Source organism: Patella vulgata, chromosome 6 (genome assembly GCF_932274485.2).
Source record: "Patella vulgata chromosome 6, xgPatVulg1.2, whole genome shotgun sequence".
Classification (NCBI taxonomy): domain Eukaryota; kingdom Metazoa; phylum Mollusca; class Gastropoda; family Patellidae; genus Patella; species Patella vulgata.
Window position 1 is genome coordinate 3,137,083 of NC_065884.2, and position 20,711 is coordinate 3,157,793.

General features: G+C 35.7%; 1 protein-coding gene across 1 annotated transcript; it reads left to right on the forward strand.

Moving 5' to 3' along the window:
* The first annotated feature begins 2,742 nt into the window (after positions 1-2,742).
* LOC126823526 (apoptosis-inducing factor 3) lies at positions 2,743-16,499 on the forward strand. The gene is made up of 12 exons (XM_056101891.1): positions 2,743-2,767; positions 3,147-3,233; positions 3,729-3,820; positions 4,134-4,264; positions 9,788-9,903; positions 10,577-10,715; positions 11,052-11,128; positions 12,232-12,349; positions 12,789-12,887; positions 13,253-13,328; positions 13,953-14,057; positions 14,823-16,499. Exons 2-12 carry the CDS (start codon positions 3,150-3,152, stop codon positions 14,860-14,862), a joined length of 1,077 nt encoding a protein of 358 aa, XP_055957866.1. The 5' UTR covers positions 2,743-2,767; positions 3,147-3,149; the 3' UTR covers positions 14,863-16,499.
* The last annotated feature ends 4,212 nt before the right edge of the window (positions 16,500-20,711 follow it).

A 20,711-nucleotide genomic window follows, 5' to 3' on the forward strand; every position in this document is an offset into this window, starting at 1 on the left:
CAGCTTATACATCCGAAACAGCATCCATGGTTTAGTCTTGTTCAAGCATCTTTGATAGCCTTGTCAGATCTCGAATACATTTTGAGGATTTGCAGTTCAAGATTTCATTGGTTGCAGCTATCAGTAGCTGTATCCAATCAGAAAACGTTTTACGCAGAGCACATGGCAGCGGACACAGAGTCTTATCGCTTCTGCTATGAAAGATTGCCTTAACGACACAGAAGAACCATATTCGAAGATACTTTTGGAGTCAGGCAGCAACTATGTGAAGTGTTGAGTTATATTCCCCAAATATATAGTTGACACGTTTGTGGTTTTTGTTTAACAAAACTGAACAAACTATCGAAGTTCACAACTCTCCAACTTACGTATAACAAAAGGATTCTCATTAGCTAGCGTTGACGGCAGTGTAAGGAGTGCAACTTCGATATATCACCAGGTAACATTGCGTGCGAACTCAAAAATGTAATCGAGATCTGTCAAGGGTGAAGAGAAGTGAATCATAACCCTTAGCTAGCGAAGATGTGTTCGAGAGGATGTAGGCCTAGTCCATGATGCAACGAAATTAATTATAATTAATATTTTTGTAGAATGAAAGATGTAGAATTAGAAGATGGTAAGATATTACTGGTACAGAGAGGACAGGAATATTTCGCTGTCGGTGGTAAATGTACACATTATGGTGCTCCATTAATTAATGGTGAGTAGAATTATCTCCCCTTGATAAAAATAGATTATAACGGATAAAGAGAAACGAGAGGACTTAGGGAAAACCTACAAGCTTGGACAGATGATCATACTCCTTGTCATTTACAAGTGGGGAATCGAAAACACGGCACTTAAATGGTTTATAAAGTTGAGAGAATACTTTTCATAGGTCAATTAGATATTTAAATTGAGAGATTACTCTTTGAAATGTGGTGAAATTGAGAGAATATGGCTACGTCAGCCAAATATATTAGTAACTTTTTTCCTCAAATAAGTGTTACATTATGAGGATTTTGAAATTCATAAATGCCTAAATACTGTCAGACAGCATTTCCGACAGTCTAATTTTCTGGGGGAGGTCCCCCATACCGTCCGTAAGGTTCGGTCGTTTGACACTTTATCTCAACGATCAGTGTTCTGAAATACTGCCAGGCTGCATTTCCTTCAGCCTGTTTTTCTAAAATTTCTGGGGGAGGCCCCCCTACCCGTAGTTGAAGCTTGTGCCTTTGCCCCCTTAACCTTAGATTTTGCCCCAGCTTTGCCTCTCCACCCACCGGCGCTGCCACTGAACAGTGTTGTATATTATAGGATCAATGAGTAACAGTGTTATATGTTTATATTATAGGATCAATGAGTAACAGTGTTGTATGTTTATATTATAGGATCAATGAGTAATGGTGTTGTACGTTGTCCCTGGCATGGAGCATGTTTTAACGTACAAACTGGTGATATCGAAGATTTTCCAGGACTCGACAGTTTACCAACATTTGATGTAAGTATGTTTGTAACCTAAGGCCATTCAAAATATTATTCAGATTCTCAGATGATCATTCCAAATTATCTATTGTGGGACAACATCCCTCTGAGCCACACTTTGGAACACATGAAAAAATAACGGCTTGCCTGGCTAAATGAATAAGAAAAAAATATTTGAATTTTGCAAAGTAAAAACATGGCAATTCATAGACGGAATAAAACCATAGACACAGACTAGTCATAGTCACATAGAATGAATCATACTAAATGAAGAAATACACAGCTATGAACTTACTTTATCGCAGTGTTTCAAATTTCATCAGTCAAATAGCAGGCTTCCTTAGTGAGAATCAACTGGCGTGGTTTTGATTCCTCGGTTGTACTTGACAAGAAGTAGGGTCGCCTGTCCAACCTTTTGGGTTTCCTCTGGGTCCTCCGGTTTCCTCCTACTGCTAAAGACCCCTACACGCAAACAAACTATTGAAATAAAATTGAACCATATGTTAGTCCAGAAATTACCTAGTTTGTGTCAAGTGGACGTTAAACCCCATTTCTCTCTTTCTCTCCCCAAGTTGAGAATCACTGCTCTAAGCAATGCATTAGGGAAGTGTACTATTACATGGAGGTGTTACAGAACATGTTGATATATGTTTCAAATATATAGTTTTATTCGTTAGGTGAATGTTAAGAACGGTAAAATCTATATTCATGTTCCAACATCTGGTGTGGGTAAAAGACTCAAGAATATGTGTGGAAGTGTCCCAGAAAACAGAAAAACTTTTGTGCTTGTTGGCGGAGGTTTGTTTTATTTCATGTTTTTAATTCCAACGGTGTAGCACCATGGGTCGTTTGTCCAGCATGGAAAGTGGTGTATGACCCATCTACTCTTTTCTTTGTACATATTTTGGAACAGCCTTTGATCGTCTAGTATTTTCTCTGGTTGCATTAACTGGTTAGGATGTATCTTTAAATGTTTCTTTAATATCATTAAGCGTCATTCTGACATTCCACATTAATGACAGCTTTACATTGTGATTTCATATAACAGATATACTAATTTATGTCATATTTTTGTTTGCAGGACCAGCGTCAGTTGTTTGTGCAGAAACGTTACGACAAGAAGGGTTTACGGGACGTGTCATTATTGTGTCAAAAGAATCAGTTTTACCCTATGATAGACCCAAACTAAGCAAGGTTTGTATCAATTTTACTGTACGACAGACACAAATTAAGCCAGGTTTGTATCTAACATAGACCTAATTAATAAATCTTTTTACCAGATGATAGACCTAAACTAAGCAAGGTTTGTATCATATGATATACTTACACTAAGCAAAGTTTGAACCAGATGATAACCCTATATTAAACAAGTTTGTACCAGATGATAGACCTAATTACACAAAGTTTGTATCAGATGATAAACCTAAATTAAGTAAAGTTTGTATCAGCTAAAACAGTACAACACTATTCGCTGAAGACAGACATTTTCAAGAAAGACTTCCAATATTAGGACAGCTCTCACACACACACACACAGAACTGACTTTAAAGGCAGAAATTATCATGTACGCTACCATTAAAGCTGCTTTGGTGTTCTTTATTAAAGAATAATATTTCAGACCCGTTCAGAGTATGATGTTCTATTTGAATCAGTTTAATATTTTTTATTATTTATTTCTTCAGGCAATGGATGCTAAACCAGAGTCATTAGCTTTACGAAATGCTGAATTTTATAAGAAATATGATATTGAAATACGACAGGGTCATGAGGTCAGTATGAATAAATTTACATTATAAATATGACAGGGTCATGAGGTCATTATGAATAAATTTACATTATAAGCCTACCATGCAAGTTGTAGTCAGAAAAATAATATAACCAAAATTCTGCAATAAGTTGAAATGTCCTCTGAAATGGGACATGAGTCTTTGCGAGAGCTAGATTTTTCTTAGAGTGCTTTTTATGTACCAGTACCTTTTATAAACACAATCATTGTCTCACAGCTTTCAGATAAAGCAAAGGACTATTGAAATAGGTTCCTCCAGTTAGGTACGTTACTGTTTGAAATTAAAATAGGTTTATCCAGTTAGGTACGTTACTGTTTGAAATTGAAATAGGTTCCTCCAGTTAGGTACGTTACTGTTTGAAATTAAAATAGGTTTATCCAGTTAGGTACGTTACTGTTTGAAATTGAAATAGGTTCATCCAGTTAGGTATGTTACTGTTTGAAATTTTATGCTACATGTAATTAATTCTTGTTGAAGGTTGTTTCCGTGGATACTAAAGCTAAGTTAGTTAGAATGTACGATGGGAAGAAAATATCCTACGATTCTTTATTTATAGCCACGGGAGGAAAGTAAGTAATAGAATATATCGTTATTTATAGCCACAGGAGGAAAATAATTGGATTAATACAAAGATCTTGTTTTATTTTGGGCATTGGGTGTCCGAATGGTTAAACACATGCACTTTAAATTATACAGTTTGTCATTAAGGCAAGTGGCATGGTTTCGATTCCCCGCATGTACATGGCAAAGAGTAGGGTTGCCTGTTCAACCTTGGGGGTTTTCTCTGGGTCCTCCTGTGCATTATATGTTAGTCCCGAAATGACCTTGTTTATATTGAGTGGACATTAAACCCCATGTCTCTTTCTATTTTTTTTTTTTTAGACCGAGAGTTTTACCTATTCCTGGATCTGGTCTGAAGAATGTTTGTAGTTTACGAACCCCGGCTGATGCTAATTTTATAGCTGAACAAGCAAAAGGCAAAGATGTAGTGGTAGTTGGTTCGTCTTTTATAGGTAAGATATATCACCGTCACCATTAATAAGTTTCACTCGATTATCGTTATTACTTACACGGTGTTAAAACCTGTCTTACTCCTGTTTAACATATTTTGACCTTAAGTCAAAGTTTTTCAGATTGGTATTGTCTTCCATAGTTTCTGGAATTGTTTGCCAAGTCCTAAAGAGAAATTCTATTCAGATTGATTGCCCCTTACAGGGGGGTTGGGTGGTTGAATGGTTAGCACGTGCATGCTGTATCATAAGGCCTGTCATTGAGTCAAATGGCATGGTTTCAAATCCCTGGTTGTACGTGACAAGGAATAGAGTCGCCTTTCCAACCTCGTGGGTTTTCTCCCACTGCTAAACACCGCTACGTGTAAGCGAATTATTGAAATAAAATTAAACCATGTTAGTCCCGAAATGACCTAGGTTGTGTCGAGGGGACGTTAAACCCCATTTCTCTCTCTCTTTTGCCCTTACATCGAAAACATGTAAATGCTGTGAAATAAATTTAAATTGGGTTAACATCCTACTTTTCTGCACCAACTTGGCTACTGTAGACTGGTTTAACACCGTCTAATGTGGTATGACAGCAATTTTGCTCAGATAGCAGCATTTCTACCTGTTCGTCATCGTATGCTAACAGTCAGTGTTCATTGAAACTCAGTTTTACATCCTATCCAAAGGACTATACAGTCCATCTCTCTTGCACCTCTGACAAGGTGAAACCATATGCTGCAAAATCCCATGGTATCAAACTCAGGAGCACCTGGTTAGTGCGCGAGCACCTCCATCCATTTTGCCACCATGACTCCCCATCTCTACAGTTTAGCCTGTTTGATATATTTTGTCAAACCTTGGTTTAATGTTTGACTTATCACAAGGACGAATCCTATCAATTTTATGTGCAGTTATTGTCCTTGAACCTAAAATCTTTAAAGCCATGTAGCCTTCAAAAAAACTAGTGGCCGGATTATTGCCTAGCAACAGGATTATTGCCTAGCAACAGGATTATTGCCTAGCAACAGGATTATTGCCTAGCAACAGGAGTATTGCCTAGCAACAGGATTATTGCCTAGCAACACTAACAACTAGTAACAGTTTTCGTAACAAATTCTTTAAGTTCTGATCAGATGCTTTATTATTTCTTTGTTGTACTCTTTAGCTTCTATTTTGGCTTAAATTGCAACTTGCAAATAATACACACTAAATCAAAATAGTCTGAAGTTAAAGATGCATTATGTAACATTTAGATAAACGAGCTGGTCGTTCTTACTAAAATAATTCAAAAATAGATAATGAAAAAGGAATATATTGAAAATTTCATTTAAATTATATAATAGATAATGAAAACTGAATATATTGAAAATTTCATTCAAATTACTTTAATCTGAGCGAAGTTATCAGTCTTGACTATCCATTTTAACATGACATTATTGAATGGTGATGATGTTATATTCCATTCAATATCTCGGCCATCCAATGATCTAGAGAGTTGATTATCTTTTCGTGGTAATAAATGCCTAATAAATAATTTAAATAACATTTGAAGCAGAAAAAAAAAGACAGATTTAGCTCTTACATAATTAGAATGCATCTTTAAAGCAGCTTCTAAATTCATGTATTTTTCATTAGTTTCTTTTCATTTTATAAAGAATAGGAAGTTGTGCTTCCATACTTCCTGTTTTGTAGTTTCACAAAAAGCTTGTGGTTTTTTTTAATTAGAGCTTTTATTTTTGTTAAGTTGACCGTGATTACTTCTAATTCTATGGTCTATAAGAGTGAAATGATCCAGCCAAAGAATAGCTTTTTTATGCGGTACCACAATCGAAGTGGAGAACTGAACAATGTATACTATAATTATTATGTTCATGTTTCTGAAGCAACGACTGCGAGTTTCACAACATCTGGCCATTGCTAGATTACTTCAAAATTCCCGAACTTATAGCTGTTATCTACAGACACATGAGCAGTAGCGTCCAATCAGAGGTTGTAACATCGCAACCTCCACGGAAACCTTGACATTGAATGAACCTTGAACTTTGCAACTCCATTATCACAGGTAGACATTTTAGCTTGAAAGCGAGAGACTTGGTATTCGCGACAATCGAGGAATCTGATAGGCTCACAAGTTGGGCTTGTACCCAATCGAAATTAGTGCCGAAATATGCAGGGCATTATGTGAAGGCCATGATAAGATTTACGTAGTTAAAGCGAGATCAAGTCTTCTATTGAAGATGTATTATGCTAGGTATCGAGACAGACATGAACTGAACGATTTATAAACATGTATTATATACTACGTTAGGTATGGAAGTAGCCGCGTTTTTAGCTGGGAAAATTCACAGTTTATCAGTAGTTGATATGATTAAAGTTCCATTTGAACTGACTCTTGGTGAAACTGTTGGTCGAGCCTTCAAAACGGTCAGAATAATGTTATTTTGATGACTTCGCTTGGCTTGCTGCGTGCGTATAATAGCTGATATTGGTGTGTATTGCTTATGCAGCAGACTCTAACAACAGATGCAATAAATCTACTGTGTAAAAATGTTCTGTCATGTTCTTTATAAACCAGTCAGACCAGCGTGGCGTCCTTCTTGCGCTGCTACGGCGATGGAAACTGGTTTTAGAGCACAACGAGATCACCATAAGCGTGGTAGGAACACCAGCTATCGTGCTGTGGTCTCCATGGTCGCCAATGATCGCCGAGTCACAGCGTTTGTTTTGTGAATGTTCAAAACAAACGCCAAGGTTCCGCGATCTAAACTGGAAAGCTATGAGAATGCGACTTTTTTCAAGTTTGTAATTTTTTGGGGACATTTCCTTGTGTTGTGTTCACGTTTGCCGGGGACCTTGTGCATTTTCTTGTCACCGTACGGTCGCAGCAGCGCAGTAAGGACGCCACCCAGATCTGACAGTGGCATTAACAAATAACGTCTCTCCACTGTATGCTTAGTACTGCTTAGTTGCTTCACTTTTTTTAAAATTTATGCACTGCTTTGTTAACAATTAGCATTAATTAACATTTAATTTGATAAACACAAAAACATAATATGAAACACAATTACTATTTTAATTAAAGCGTCGTTTAGTTTCTTTAAGTTCTATGCAGAAAGTACTTTTTTTAAGCTACATGTTAAAACTTGTTTATGTAAAATTGAAATGAATTATGGGATTTGTATGAACTACTTGTCTAAAGTGTCGCAATTCGAGCTCTAGCTCGGGCTTGCGGTCTTGGTTTTGATTCCTGGTGTGTGCATATGCGGCCATGGATTTGGGGGCACCTTCTCAACCTGGTGGGTTTAACATCCACTTGACACAAACTAGGTCATTTTGGGTCCAACACATTGTTCAATTTTATTTCAATAGTTTGCTTGCGCATCAGGGTCTTTAGCAGTGGGAGGAAACCGGAGGACCATGAGACAACCCATGGGGTTGGACAGGCGACCTTACTCCTTGTCACGTAGAACCGGGGATTCCAAACCACGCCAGTTGACTCAATGACAGACCTTATAATACAGCGCACGTGCCAACCATTCGGCCATCCAACCCCCTATAATGGGTGCAGGACGTAGGGCCTGACAAGGACAGCTGTTTGGATGGGACGAAAAACCAAGGTCCCATGTACACATTGGCATGCACGAAAAAGATCCCTTGACTGTTGGAATTCTATATAAGAGTAGGCCATAGTGCCGCTGCCTGGGCAAAACTTCCCTCACAGAACACTGTATGGTGTATGCCCGCATTCATTAGCCCAGTCGGAGCAGAACAGTAGGACGTTAAACCCCATTTCATTTCATTTCATTTACAAATAAAATGTCCTTTGTGATGTAAATTTTCAATTGTCAGTAATATCACCTTGATGGGGGTGGCTGCTAAATAAACTTAAAATACAGATGTGACGTCATCCTTTGATGTTGGAAGACCATTATTTCAAATAATCGTATGGGCAATGTGCCATGCGTAACTTGGTAAAATATTGAACTCGAGTGACGTATTTCATTGCAAAGCACGTGCAAGTGTCTGTATTTTAAGTTGTTTAATGGTCTCAAGCTTAAGACATTGCATAATATATTGTAAAAACATTCGGGCCTCACGGCCCTCTTGTTGTTACAATATATTACTTAATATCTCGCTCTCAACCATTAAACAATACATATTTAACACAGTATATTTTGATATCTCTGGGGATGCCAGTTAATTAGCTCTGAATCTTTTGCATATTTAATTCTAAAACAATTATATCTCTGTTAAACTGATAACCTCCCTGCTTTCTTCCACTCCACGTTCTCTATATATACAAGGTTCGCACACTCATTGAAACTCCTTGAAAATCCTGGAAAAATGAAAATGTGATTTCCAGTACTGGAAAATCCTGGAAATACAAGATTACTCCTGGAAACCCCTGGAAAATTAACATTTGTCGTTTCGCTATGTAGTTTAAGATATAAAACTGAACATAGTCATCAAATGTTTCTTCAAAAGTTCACAAATTCATGGACGTAAATGTTCTCCAAGCGTAAAAAAATACATTATGATGTAGAATTCTATACAGCAATCTGGTTAAAACACAGATCCTATTTCGTTTCTTTTTAATAGTTCAAAATTTTGTTTTACTTGTCTTTACTACACTTGGATCTGGAAGAGTTGTTATTTAACTCGTGTTCTGAATGGTGTCAGGGATAAGCCAATAAAACGGTCTGTTACGGCGAGCTTTAGGTGTGTTTTTCACGGAACTGTGGGTAATCCACTAGTAACATCAATGCTGATTGGTTAATCAAATGTCTGATGTCATAGGGTCATAAGTCGGTCTTTTGACCCCTGACGTGACCTATCGCTATAACTTGTCAGATCTTCATGTAGTGTTGGCCATCGAAAGTATAAAAAAAAAGAAACGAAATATAGAGCTGTATTTGAATCAGATTGTCTATACAGGAATTCCTGGAATTTAAATTGTTCTGAGTTGTGCACACCCTGATATAGCTTCTAACATGTATATCTATCTATATCTATCACTGTAACCCAGGTATCATTTAATCTTGTGTATCTAGCACTAAATTCTTTCACATTCGTTTAATATCAAATCTTTGTTTAAAAATACATAAAAATCGTTTAAAATCACCAAAAATCATCTAATTTGTACTTGTGTCCAGTTTAAAGCTGACTGATTAATTTTGATAATGAGTGTCCAATTTACAAGTAATTTCCTGATCACTGTTCAAAAATTAATCATTATACATCATTATTCAATTGGGTTGTTTATTTTTTTAACAATGATTGAGAAATTAAACACTTGTAAATTGGACACTCATTATCAAAATTGAATGGTCAGCTTTAAACTGGACAGAAGTACAAATTAAACGATTTATGGTGATTTTAAACAGTTTTTACAAATTTTTAAACAAAGATTTGATATTAAACGAATGTGAAAGAAATTAATGCTAGATACACAAGATTAAACGATACCTGGGTTACAGTGTTAGTTGCAGCTGATTATATGGCTTTTAATGTGTTTGTTTTATCCGTGGCTAAACCTAGGTCTGGAAGTTACAGCATTCCTCCACGATAAATGTAAATCGGTGACAGTCATAGGTACAGGTTCAGCGCCGTTACAACGGGTTTTTGGTGAAAAATTAGGCAGAGTTTTTCAAAAGGTAGAAAAATTTGCTAGTTATCTTTAACAAGATCTCAGAGTGCCAATATTTATACATTATTCATTTTGTGATATTAAATTACATTTATAAATAAATAGATACTCTGCTACTCAAAGAAAAACACAGCATGTGAAAGAAAATCCAAAGGCTCTTGATAAATTTCCCTAATCCCTATTGTGTATTTTAAGGCAATATCTATATATCTCCACCCACACATACATTCTTAATCATGAGCTATGATGTATTAGGCCTGTTTTCCATGAACATGAAAAAGTCGGTCTAATGCATATGTAATTGGACCATTTCAATGTAACTGGGGAAAACGGGTGCGGAATTGCGTACATGGAAAACAGATCTTACACTTAAACCTTTGTATGTTTTTGTCCTGATTTGGTATTTTTTAACGTTATATTGCATTAACTTTTATTAGCATGAACCGATAGCTATTCAATTTCAAGCGATAATTTATTTAAAACTTTCTTGTTGTATTTCTTTTCAAGTTGCCATAATTAACCATAGTTTTGTAATTTTTTCACTATGTCACAACATATTTTTGTATATATTTTATAAGATTTTAAAACCTAACATTTCCACTTTTAGAGCCGTGAAAAATCAATTCATCCGTGGGCCTAGTTTTAATCGTAAATTAATAACTGTATTCTTGTTTCAATAGATGCACGAAGAAAAAGGTGTAAAGTTTTATTTTGAGAAAGGTGTAAAAGCATTACGTGGTAAAGAAGATGACATTTTAACAGAGGTTATTCTCTCAGATGGAACGGTTCTATCTGCTGATATCTGTATTCTGGGCGTTGGTGAGTTCAACGTATTTCTGATATTCTACTGAACCTGTATCTTGTCTAGTGATCTGCCTAACCAAATAACAAATAGTTCTGTTTTTTTGTGGGGGGGAGGGGATCCTCCCGATGCTAAATACCTCAGTCAAGGTTGTAATTGAAAGAATACTCTATATTGTATTATGTAATATACACAAACTAAAAATTGATTGACAAATTGTAAAAATGATAGAAAAAAAAGTTTTGGGATGTTAAAAAAGTAGAAACTATACTATATTCTGTTTGATACAGATGATATAAAACATTTCATTGTCCTTAAAAATTTATTTCTAAATAAATTTTCTACTTGATCAGGAGTGGTACCAGCAACTGATTTTTTGAAAAAGTCTGGTATAGAATTAACGAAGAGAGGATTTGTTTCTGTCAATGAGGTAAGTTTTATGAACTGGGTTTTAATAGATAGATTGAGTTTAGATAGTTTGAATATGGATAGTTTGTTTGAATATGGACAGTTTAAATATGGATAGTTTGAATATGAATAGTTTGCATATGGATAGTTTGAATATGGACAGGTTGAATATGGATAGTTTGAATATGAATAGTTTGAACATGGATAGTTTGAATATTAACAATTTGAGTTTAGATAGTTTGAATATGGACAGTTTGAATATAGATAATTTTTCTCTTATTTTTCATACTAGTAGATCCATGTTTGGTTGGATAGGTTGAATATGGATAGTTTGAATATGAATAGTTTGCATATGGATAGTTTGAATATGGTCAGGTTGAATATGGATAGTTTGAATATGAATAGTTTGAACATGGATAGTTTGAATATTAACAATTTGAGTTTAGATAGTTTGAATATGAACAGTTTGAATATGAATAGTTTGCATATGGATAGTTTGAATATGGTCAGGTTGAATATGGATAGTTTGAACATGGATAGTTTGAATATTAACAATTTGAGTTTAGATAGTTTGAATATGAACAGTTTGAATATAATTTTTCTCTTATTTTTCATACAAGTGGATCCATGTTTGGGCACTTATGTTTTTACTGCAAGTTTTCACAAAGTTTTTGATTCATTCATTAAATAAATGAAGACAGTAATTTATTGAAATGAACTTTCAAAATGCGGGGAGGGGCTGATTGGTTTAACTTGTGCGCTTGTATGGGACAAAGAATAGGGTCGCCTGTCCAGTCTGGTGGGTTTTCTCAAGGTCCTCCAGACCCTTATATGCAAAAGCAAATTGGAGGGGTTGTATGGCCGAATGGCTAGCACATTGTATCATAAGGTCTGTCATTGTCAACTGGCGTGATTTCGATTCCCCGGTTGTATGTGACAGGGAGTAGGGTTGCCTGTCCAACCTTCGGTTTCCTCCCATTGCTAAAAATCCATACGCGCAGGTGAATTATTGAAACAAAATTGAACCATATGTTATTCCCGAAATGACCTGGTTTGTGTTGAGTGGATGTTAAACCCCATTTCTCTCTCTCTCTTTCTCTCAATTATGATTATTTTATATTTTAGAGGTTACAGACCAATATACCAGATGTTTATGCTGGAGGGGATATCGTAGAATTCCCTCTTTTTACAGTTCCGGGTTCAAAGGTCAATATTCAACATTGGCAGATGGCTCACCAGCATGGTAAATCTATTTTTTGTCTCCAATGAAATATTTACTTTTGTGTTTTGGTCAGGTAATAAACTTAATTGTTGACAAAATTGTTTAGAAAAAGATCAAATGGTCCAATTTTATTTCAACAATTGGCATGAATGTAGGGGTCTTTAGCCGTGGGGGGAAACCGGAGGACCCGGAGGAAACCTACGAGGGTGGACAAAGGGACCAGAGATCGAAACCACGCCAGTTGATTCAATGACATACCTTATGATACAACGAGCACATGCTAACCATTCAGGCTATCCCCATTCCCCCCCACCCCCAAAATGTTTTAACATCACAATATCAAACGAACTTTGTGTGAATCAATGTCTGAATAGCTTTACGAATATACCAATAGTAAAGTCACCGTAAGATTTGACGACTTCAAATTTAATTTTTATGAATATTTGTTGTTTTTTTTTAGGTAAAATAGCTGGTTATAACATGAATGGTATTAGCCGTGAAATTAAAAGTGTGCCGTATTTTTGGACGGTGATGTATGGTAAAAGCGTTAGATATACAGGTTAGTTCTATTAAAACACAGATCTTATTTCGTTTTGTTTTTTATAGTTCAATATATTGTTTTACTTGTCTTTATTACACTAGGATCTGGAAGAGTTGTTATATTACCGACGTTTTGGTTGAAGTGAGGGATTAGCCAATGAAACGGTCTGTTACGGCAAACCACTAGAAATGTCAAACACTGATTGAGTAATTAATGTCTGATGTTCATAGGGTCAAAAGCCGCTCGTACAACCACTGACACAACCTTCAAGTACAACTCGTCAGATCTTCATGTGGTGTAGGCCATCGAAAGTATAAAAAAACAAAACGAAATATAGATCTGTATTGTAATCAGATTAATGAGGCCAATTAACTATGTTGTAGGGTATGGACCAGGTTATGATGATGTGATTGTTCATGGTGATTTAGATGTTCCTAAATTTGCTGCATTTTATACCAAGTATGTATAAAAATATACTCCTATATATAATTTAAACAGAAGAATTATTCCATCCTCATGGGTTTTTCTCTGGGTCCTCCGATTTCCTACCACAGCTCAATATCCCTGAGGGGTTGAATGGTTAGCACGTGCGCGCTGTATCATAAAGTCTGTCATTGAGTCGTCTGGCGTGGTTTCGAATCCCTGGTTGTACGTGACAAGGAGTAGGGTCGCCTGTCCAACCTTGTGGGTTTTCTCCGGGTCCTCTGGTTTACTCTTGCTGCTAAAGACCTCTATGCACAAGCAAATTGTTGAAATAAAATTGAACCATGTGTTAGTCCCAAAATGACCTAGTTTGTGTCGAGTATAGTTAAACCCCATCTCTCTCCCCTCTCTCTCTCTCTAAAACCCTTAGTCAGGATTTTGAAACCAGAAACTGGTGATTTTACATGGTTGGCACCAGTTCTTCCAAAATATCATAATTCTCTGCCAGCTCAAGCATGATTGACATGAATTTTCGAATACTTGTTTTTTGGACAATTACGCATTGATTTTTGATATGTCATAATTCCAAGATGGCTTCGATGATGTTATTGTCCTTAATGGTCGATTCGTGGTTCATAGTATGATTTATATTTTTTGCAGGGGAGACAATGTGGTTGCTGTAGCTAGTTTAGCTTTTGATCCAATCGTATCGCAAGCTGCCAATCTCATGTTACAAGGGGAAGTAATCCAAAAGTCAGAAATCATGTAAGTAAACAGATGACCAGATTATTGGGAGTTAAAATCCTAATACAAAGAGCTGAATTCCTAAAATACTTTAATTTAAGTTTTTTGTGAATAGGGGCCTGGGATCCTTCATTGAAAGATGGTTTTGTCATTTTAGATACCGTTAATATTCCTCACCCACTCCATGGGACCAGGGGTCGGTTTCATGAAATTTTAAGTAAGATAAAATCCAAATTTTAGTAATTTGATTGGATAATATTAGATTGATTTTAGTGCTTAGCCAATCAAAATTGAAGTATCTACTAAAATTTGTATTTTATCTTTAGTTAAGATTATAAGAAACAGGGCCCAGGGTCCCATTCTATTATTAGCATGGACTAGAATTGCCGTGGGTTGTGACTACCGGTATATTGTGCAGTAGCGAATTGTTGTTATATGGTGCACCAGGTCATCGTCTCACTATACTTACACTTTCTGTGGGAACTGGTTACTGTGCTCTATAGCCTAATATATCCCTGAAGCTGGTGACCATAGTACGCGTTGTATCAGAAGGTCCATCATTGAGTCAAGTGATGTGGTTTCGATTCCCTGATTGTACGTGACAAGAAGGGTCACCTGCCCAATGATGTGAGTTTTCTCCTGGTAGTCTGGTTTTCTCCTACTGCTAAAAAAAACCCTACACGCAAGCGAATTATTGAAATAAAATTGAATCATATGTTAGTCCCGAAATGACATAGTTGTATTGAGTGGACGTTAATACCCCATTTCTCTTTCTCTCTATTTCAGATCTGATCCAAAAACCTGGGTTGGCCGACTGAAACCATAAAAGACAACAGCAGTTTATCTCAGTAGTCAATATCAAAATATTTTATATCATTTTTTAAAAATTTATTTGGATTTCTGGATTTTAATATTATGAAGTTTTAAACAATTACTGAATTCAAATTATTAATACTGATTATTCTTTCGAAAGAATGACCGAATGGTTAGCATGTGCGTGCTGTATCATAAGGTCTGTCATTTAGTCAACTGGCGTGGTTTCGATTCCCCGGTTGTACGTGACAAGGAGTAAAGTCACCTGTCCAACCTCACAAGTTTTCTCCTGGTCCACAGATAAATATAACAACAGAACGCAAATTTCAAACACATAATTCTCAATACTTCAATATATCAGATTCGTCGGTTTGCCAGAATACTACGATTTAAGTTGTTATTGAATGCAAGACATATATCGGCCAAAATATATAGCTATAACAAACATATATTACTGCATTCTTGGTATCTGCTGTGGTATCGTTCCATTCTACTCCACTAACAGCTGGGTCCATTCATGGGGGACACACCTAGTTAAATTATCCGCCCTTGATACTTCTGCTATTTTTATCGACCAATCAAGTGGCAGAAGTGAAGTAACTTGCATTTTATTGCAACTAAGATTGTGGTGAACGTAAACAATGCTGCTAAGACTGGTCTGTAAACTGGTTTTTGATTGGTTCGTAGAATCGAGCTACGATCAAGGGTAGATAATTTGAATTTGTAAAAAACCCTGTGGATGGACCCAGAGGTTAGTGGAGTAAAACTGAACAATACCACTGGGGATATCAAGAATAGATATAGCTGCAACAAACATATATTACTGGTACAAACAAATGGGTGAATATCAGCTGTGGTAGAAAAACCAGGACATGGTTTAATGATGTCACAATTTATATTAAAACTAGTTAATGAATTTATTATGTCAATTAGTCATTTAGGATGTTTAGTCAATTATTATCGATTTATATCAAAATATTTTCTTTGAATGAGAGCCAGATACTCTACTCAGTTATTTTTTACATTTATATATCATGGTATATCTATATTTTATATATCATGGTATATCTATATTTTATATATCATGGTATATCTATATTTTATATATCATGGTAAATCTATATTTTATATATCATGGTATATCTATATTTTATATATCATGGTATATCTATATTTTATATATCATGGTATATCTATATTTTATATATCATGGTATATCTATATTTTATATATCATGGTATATCTATATTTTATATATCATGGTATATCTATATTTTATATATCATGGTATATCTATATTTTGTTTTGTTGAATTTGATTTACATTTATTTATTAAAGTTACACAAAATGATTAATGATATATAATTCTATTAATGGTATAATAATTAAAATCAATGTCCTTTTTGTGCCATGTGACCAATATATAAAGACTATATACACGTTAATGTTATTAGTTATTTGGGTGTGATTATAATAGGGTATTAATCTCTATTATGTAACTGTAATTATGTGATCATATTTAATGATGTAACTTATTTGATTGTATAATCAAGTTGTGATTTTAATAAGAGCAATGATCTCAATAACAAAACTGTTATTTGATATTGTGATTATGTTGTCATATTTAATAAATAAAAATATACAAATCAATATAGAATTGTTGGTTATGTTCTGTTTAAACAAGGTGAGAGAGATAGGAAGGGGTATAATGTCCACTCAATACAAGGCTGTTCAGGGTGTGATTAATCTTGCATGGGGTCCATGGCTGAAATTGTCACTGGGACCCTTACATGGAAAATGGAAAGGGGGTCCTGGCATAAAGGTTATAAGCAGTGGGAGGAAACGGTAGAAACCCCTACTTCATGTCATGTAAACATTGGGAGAAGATAAAATGGTGATCAAATGGAATCTGAAATATTTGCAGATAGTGATTGGAAATGAAATGAAATGGATTTGACGTCCAAGTCCAACTCTCCTGTTCCGACTGGGCTAATGAAGACGCACATATGCCATACACGTACGTAACTAACGTACGAAAATTAAATGGTAGCTGGCTTTTTTTTCGCTTCTCTGCAGGTAGAGTGAGTCTGTAGTTCAGATTGATGCCATACAGTGTGCTATGAAGGAAAATATTCCCGGACAGTGGCTCTATGGCCTACTCTTATGTTGAATTCCAGCTGAAAAGGGATCTTGAACGTGCAAGTTTTTGGTCACATCAGAACTATACATTGTTCCTTGCCAGGTCCGGTGATTAGAAATGAAATGAAATGAAATGGGGTTTAACGTCCTAACCTGGGCTAATGAAGACGGGCATATGCCATACAGTGTGCTATGAGGGAAATTTTGCCCAGGCAGCGGCACTATCGCCTACTCTTATATCGAATTCCAACTGCCAAGGGATCTTTTACGTGCATTCCAATGTATACACGGGATCTCGGTTTTTCGTGTCATCCGAAGGACTAGACAGCTGTCCTTGTCAGGCCCTCCGTCCTGCATCACTGACAAGGGGGAACCACGCCGGAAAATGCAGGGATCGAACACCCGACCTTCAGGCTAGCGACCTGTGATTAGGGTTAGGGTTTCTACACCATCTAGCTAGTGAAATGGGGTATAACATGTGCCTTTCTGCATTAACCAGGCTAAGGTCAAGGAAGATGGGAATACACCACGCAGTGTGCACAGAGCGATTTCCAAGTGAGGTGACCTTTAACATGCTGCGAGAGGCGACAGGTTTTCGTACAATTTCATCAGTGGTAAAGGAATGTAATCAAACATGACTAGAGAAGCGGTAATGGAATGTAATCAAATGCAGAGAGGGTGGTGATGACGTTGGGCATCCGCTCCAGGCGGCATCCAATCAAAGAGTGACATATGAAATCATCTCTCTCAATTTCTGGTCCGTTTTTACAAACTTAAAATATCTCTCCATCACCTTTCTCTAGGCATCATCCTTGGGTCTTTGGGGGGTGGGGGGTGGGGTATACAATCTTGACTGATGTACAAGCCATTATACTCTAGTCTTGGGTGTCTTTGGGGGGTTATACAATCTTGACTGATCTACAAGCCATTATACTCTAGTCTTGGGAGGGGTGGTGGGGTGGGTATACAATCTTGACTGATGTACAAGCCATTATACTCTAGTCTTGGGTGTGTGTGTGTGGGGGGGGGGACAATCTTGGGAGATATACAATCAAAGTGATGGATCCAAGCATCACCAAACATCTGTACGCAACTGTTTGAAGTGAGCAATGGCAGATTTCAAAAGTAATGAGTAATGGAAATACAATTAATTATATTCCCCTCCCCACACCATGTAATGGCTGTACTTACTGAGCCACCAGAATTATCAAGTTACCAAGAGAACCTACATTCTTCAATACCAGTTTTTATAATCAAAGACAAACACATCTTATTCGTTGAAAAATACATCTTGATTTTAATCTGTTAATTAAAAATCACATATTCATAACATGATATAAATTATAAATACATTCTGAAAGTAGAGCTGTTTATCTCATCTATATATGGAAGTGAAGTTTTACCGATATGGGAGTGAAGTTTTACTGATATGGGAGTGAAGTTTTGATAACGTGTATTTAGCATGTGCAATTTCAAGGATATGAAAGTTTTGATATGTATTCTTGGTGACATTAGAATGGGAGATCGGGGAACAGCCATTTATTATTGAAAAGAGAGAGAAAGTGGGGGGAGGGAGAGAGAGAAATGGGGTTTAATGTCCACTCGACATAAACTAGGTCATTTCGGGACTAACATATGGTTCAATTTTATTTAGCAGTGGGAGGAAACCAAAGGACCTTGAGAAAAATAACAAGGTTGGACAGGAGACCCTACTCTTTGTCACGTACAACAGGGGATTCAAAACCATGCCACTTGACTCAATGACAGATCTTATGATGAAACCTGTACACATTAACGATTCAACCACCAACCAGTAGGATGTTAAACTCCATATTTAAGGATGTAATTGCTAAATTTAATGATTTAATGGACAATTTTTTGATTGTTTTTTATGTATTTTCAGACTCAGTTTACCAGGTAGCAAATTTTTAAATATTAGTTTCGTTCACTGAATTATTTTCATCAAATACATCATCAAAAACCTCAACAACAAAAAAAATCTGTTGAAAAGCTATTTCAGTTTGAACATTTTACATAATTTTACCAATGTATAACAAAAATAAACATATTATATTCAGATTGATGTGAACTTTAATGGAGCTTTTATCGCTTTATTCCTTGAAACCTTAAAATAGACGAAAATCGTCAAAAACCACATATTAAAGGAGCTAAATCTGTAACTCAATATTTTCCATAATATTTAGTATGTGCTTTTAGAACCATTTTTGTCTGTTTCGAGGTTCCAAACAATCTGATTAAAGCACAGATCCTATTTCGTTTCGTTTTTTATAGTTTAAAATTTTGTTTTACTTGTCTTCGCAACACTAGGACCCTGAAGAGTTGTTATATAACCCGCGTTTTGACAGAAGTGAGGGATTAGCCCTTCTTGGCGTGCTCTGCGCGGAACTGCGGGTAAACCACTAAAAATATCAACGCTGATTGATTAATTAATGTCTGCCGTCATAGGGTCCTGATGTGACCTATCGCTATAACTTGTCAGATCTTCATGTAGTGTAGGCCATCAAAAGTATAAAAAAACGAAACGAAATATAGATCTGTATTTTAATCAGATTGAATTCTAAGAAATAGAGCCTTTAATATAAAATAGTAATTTATATAAACCGGTTTAGATTCAATTACAACTTCGTTAAATCTTTGCTTGATAAAGACAAGGGAACCCTTGTTTAAACGTCAACAGAAATAAAGTTATAAGTAGCATGTATTCCATATAATTGTGTCATGTTGTACATAAATGTAGTTTTCCCTGCATTGGCCGAGAAAGTTCATCTCGATTTTCCGGCGTGATTTCCCCTTGTCAGTGATGCAGAACGGGGGGCCTGACAAGGACAGCTTCCTAGTTGTTCGGATGGGACGAAAAACCGAGGTCCCGTGTACACATTGGCGTGCACGTAAAAGATCCCTTGGCAGTTGGAATTCGATATAAGAGTAGGCCGTAACGCCGCTGTCCGGGCAAAATTTACCTCATAGCACACTGTATGGCGTATGCCCTTCTTCAATTAGCCCAGGTTAGGTGCAGAAGAGTAGGACGTTAAACCCCATTTCATTTCATTTCATAAATGTAGTTTAGAAAGGATATAATATAATATAATATAATATAATATAATATAATATAATATAATATAATATAATATAATATAATATAATATAATATAATATAATATAATATATAATATAATATATAATATAATATAAAATCATCAAGCTGATACAGATATTAAATATATATAAAATAAGCTGTTAATATTGTTGGACGGTTTTAGATCTTGCAAAAATTCAATGAGACAGTTTACACGTTAAAAGCAACGAGCATTAGGAAGAAAATGAGTTTTAAATTTTAAAGCACCAAGCATTAGGACGCAAATAAGTATTAAATTTTAAAACAATGAGCTTTGGGACGCAAAGAAATTTTAAATCTTTGGAAATGTTAAAAGCAACAAGCATTGGGACGTAAATAAGTTTTAAATTTAAAAGCAACAAGCATAGGGATGCAATAAGTTTTAAAGTTTAAATCAATGAGCATTGGGACGCAAATAAGTTTTAAAGATTAAAACAATGAGCATTGGGATGCAAATAAGTTTTAAAGTTTAAATCAATAAGTATTGATACGTAAAATATGTTTCAAATTTTAAAGCAATGATCACTGAGACGCAAATATGTTTTAAAGCAACAGGCATTGGATGCCAATACAATAACATTATAAAT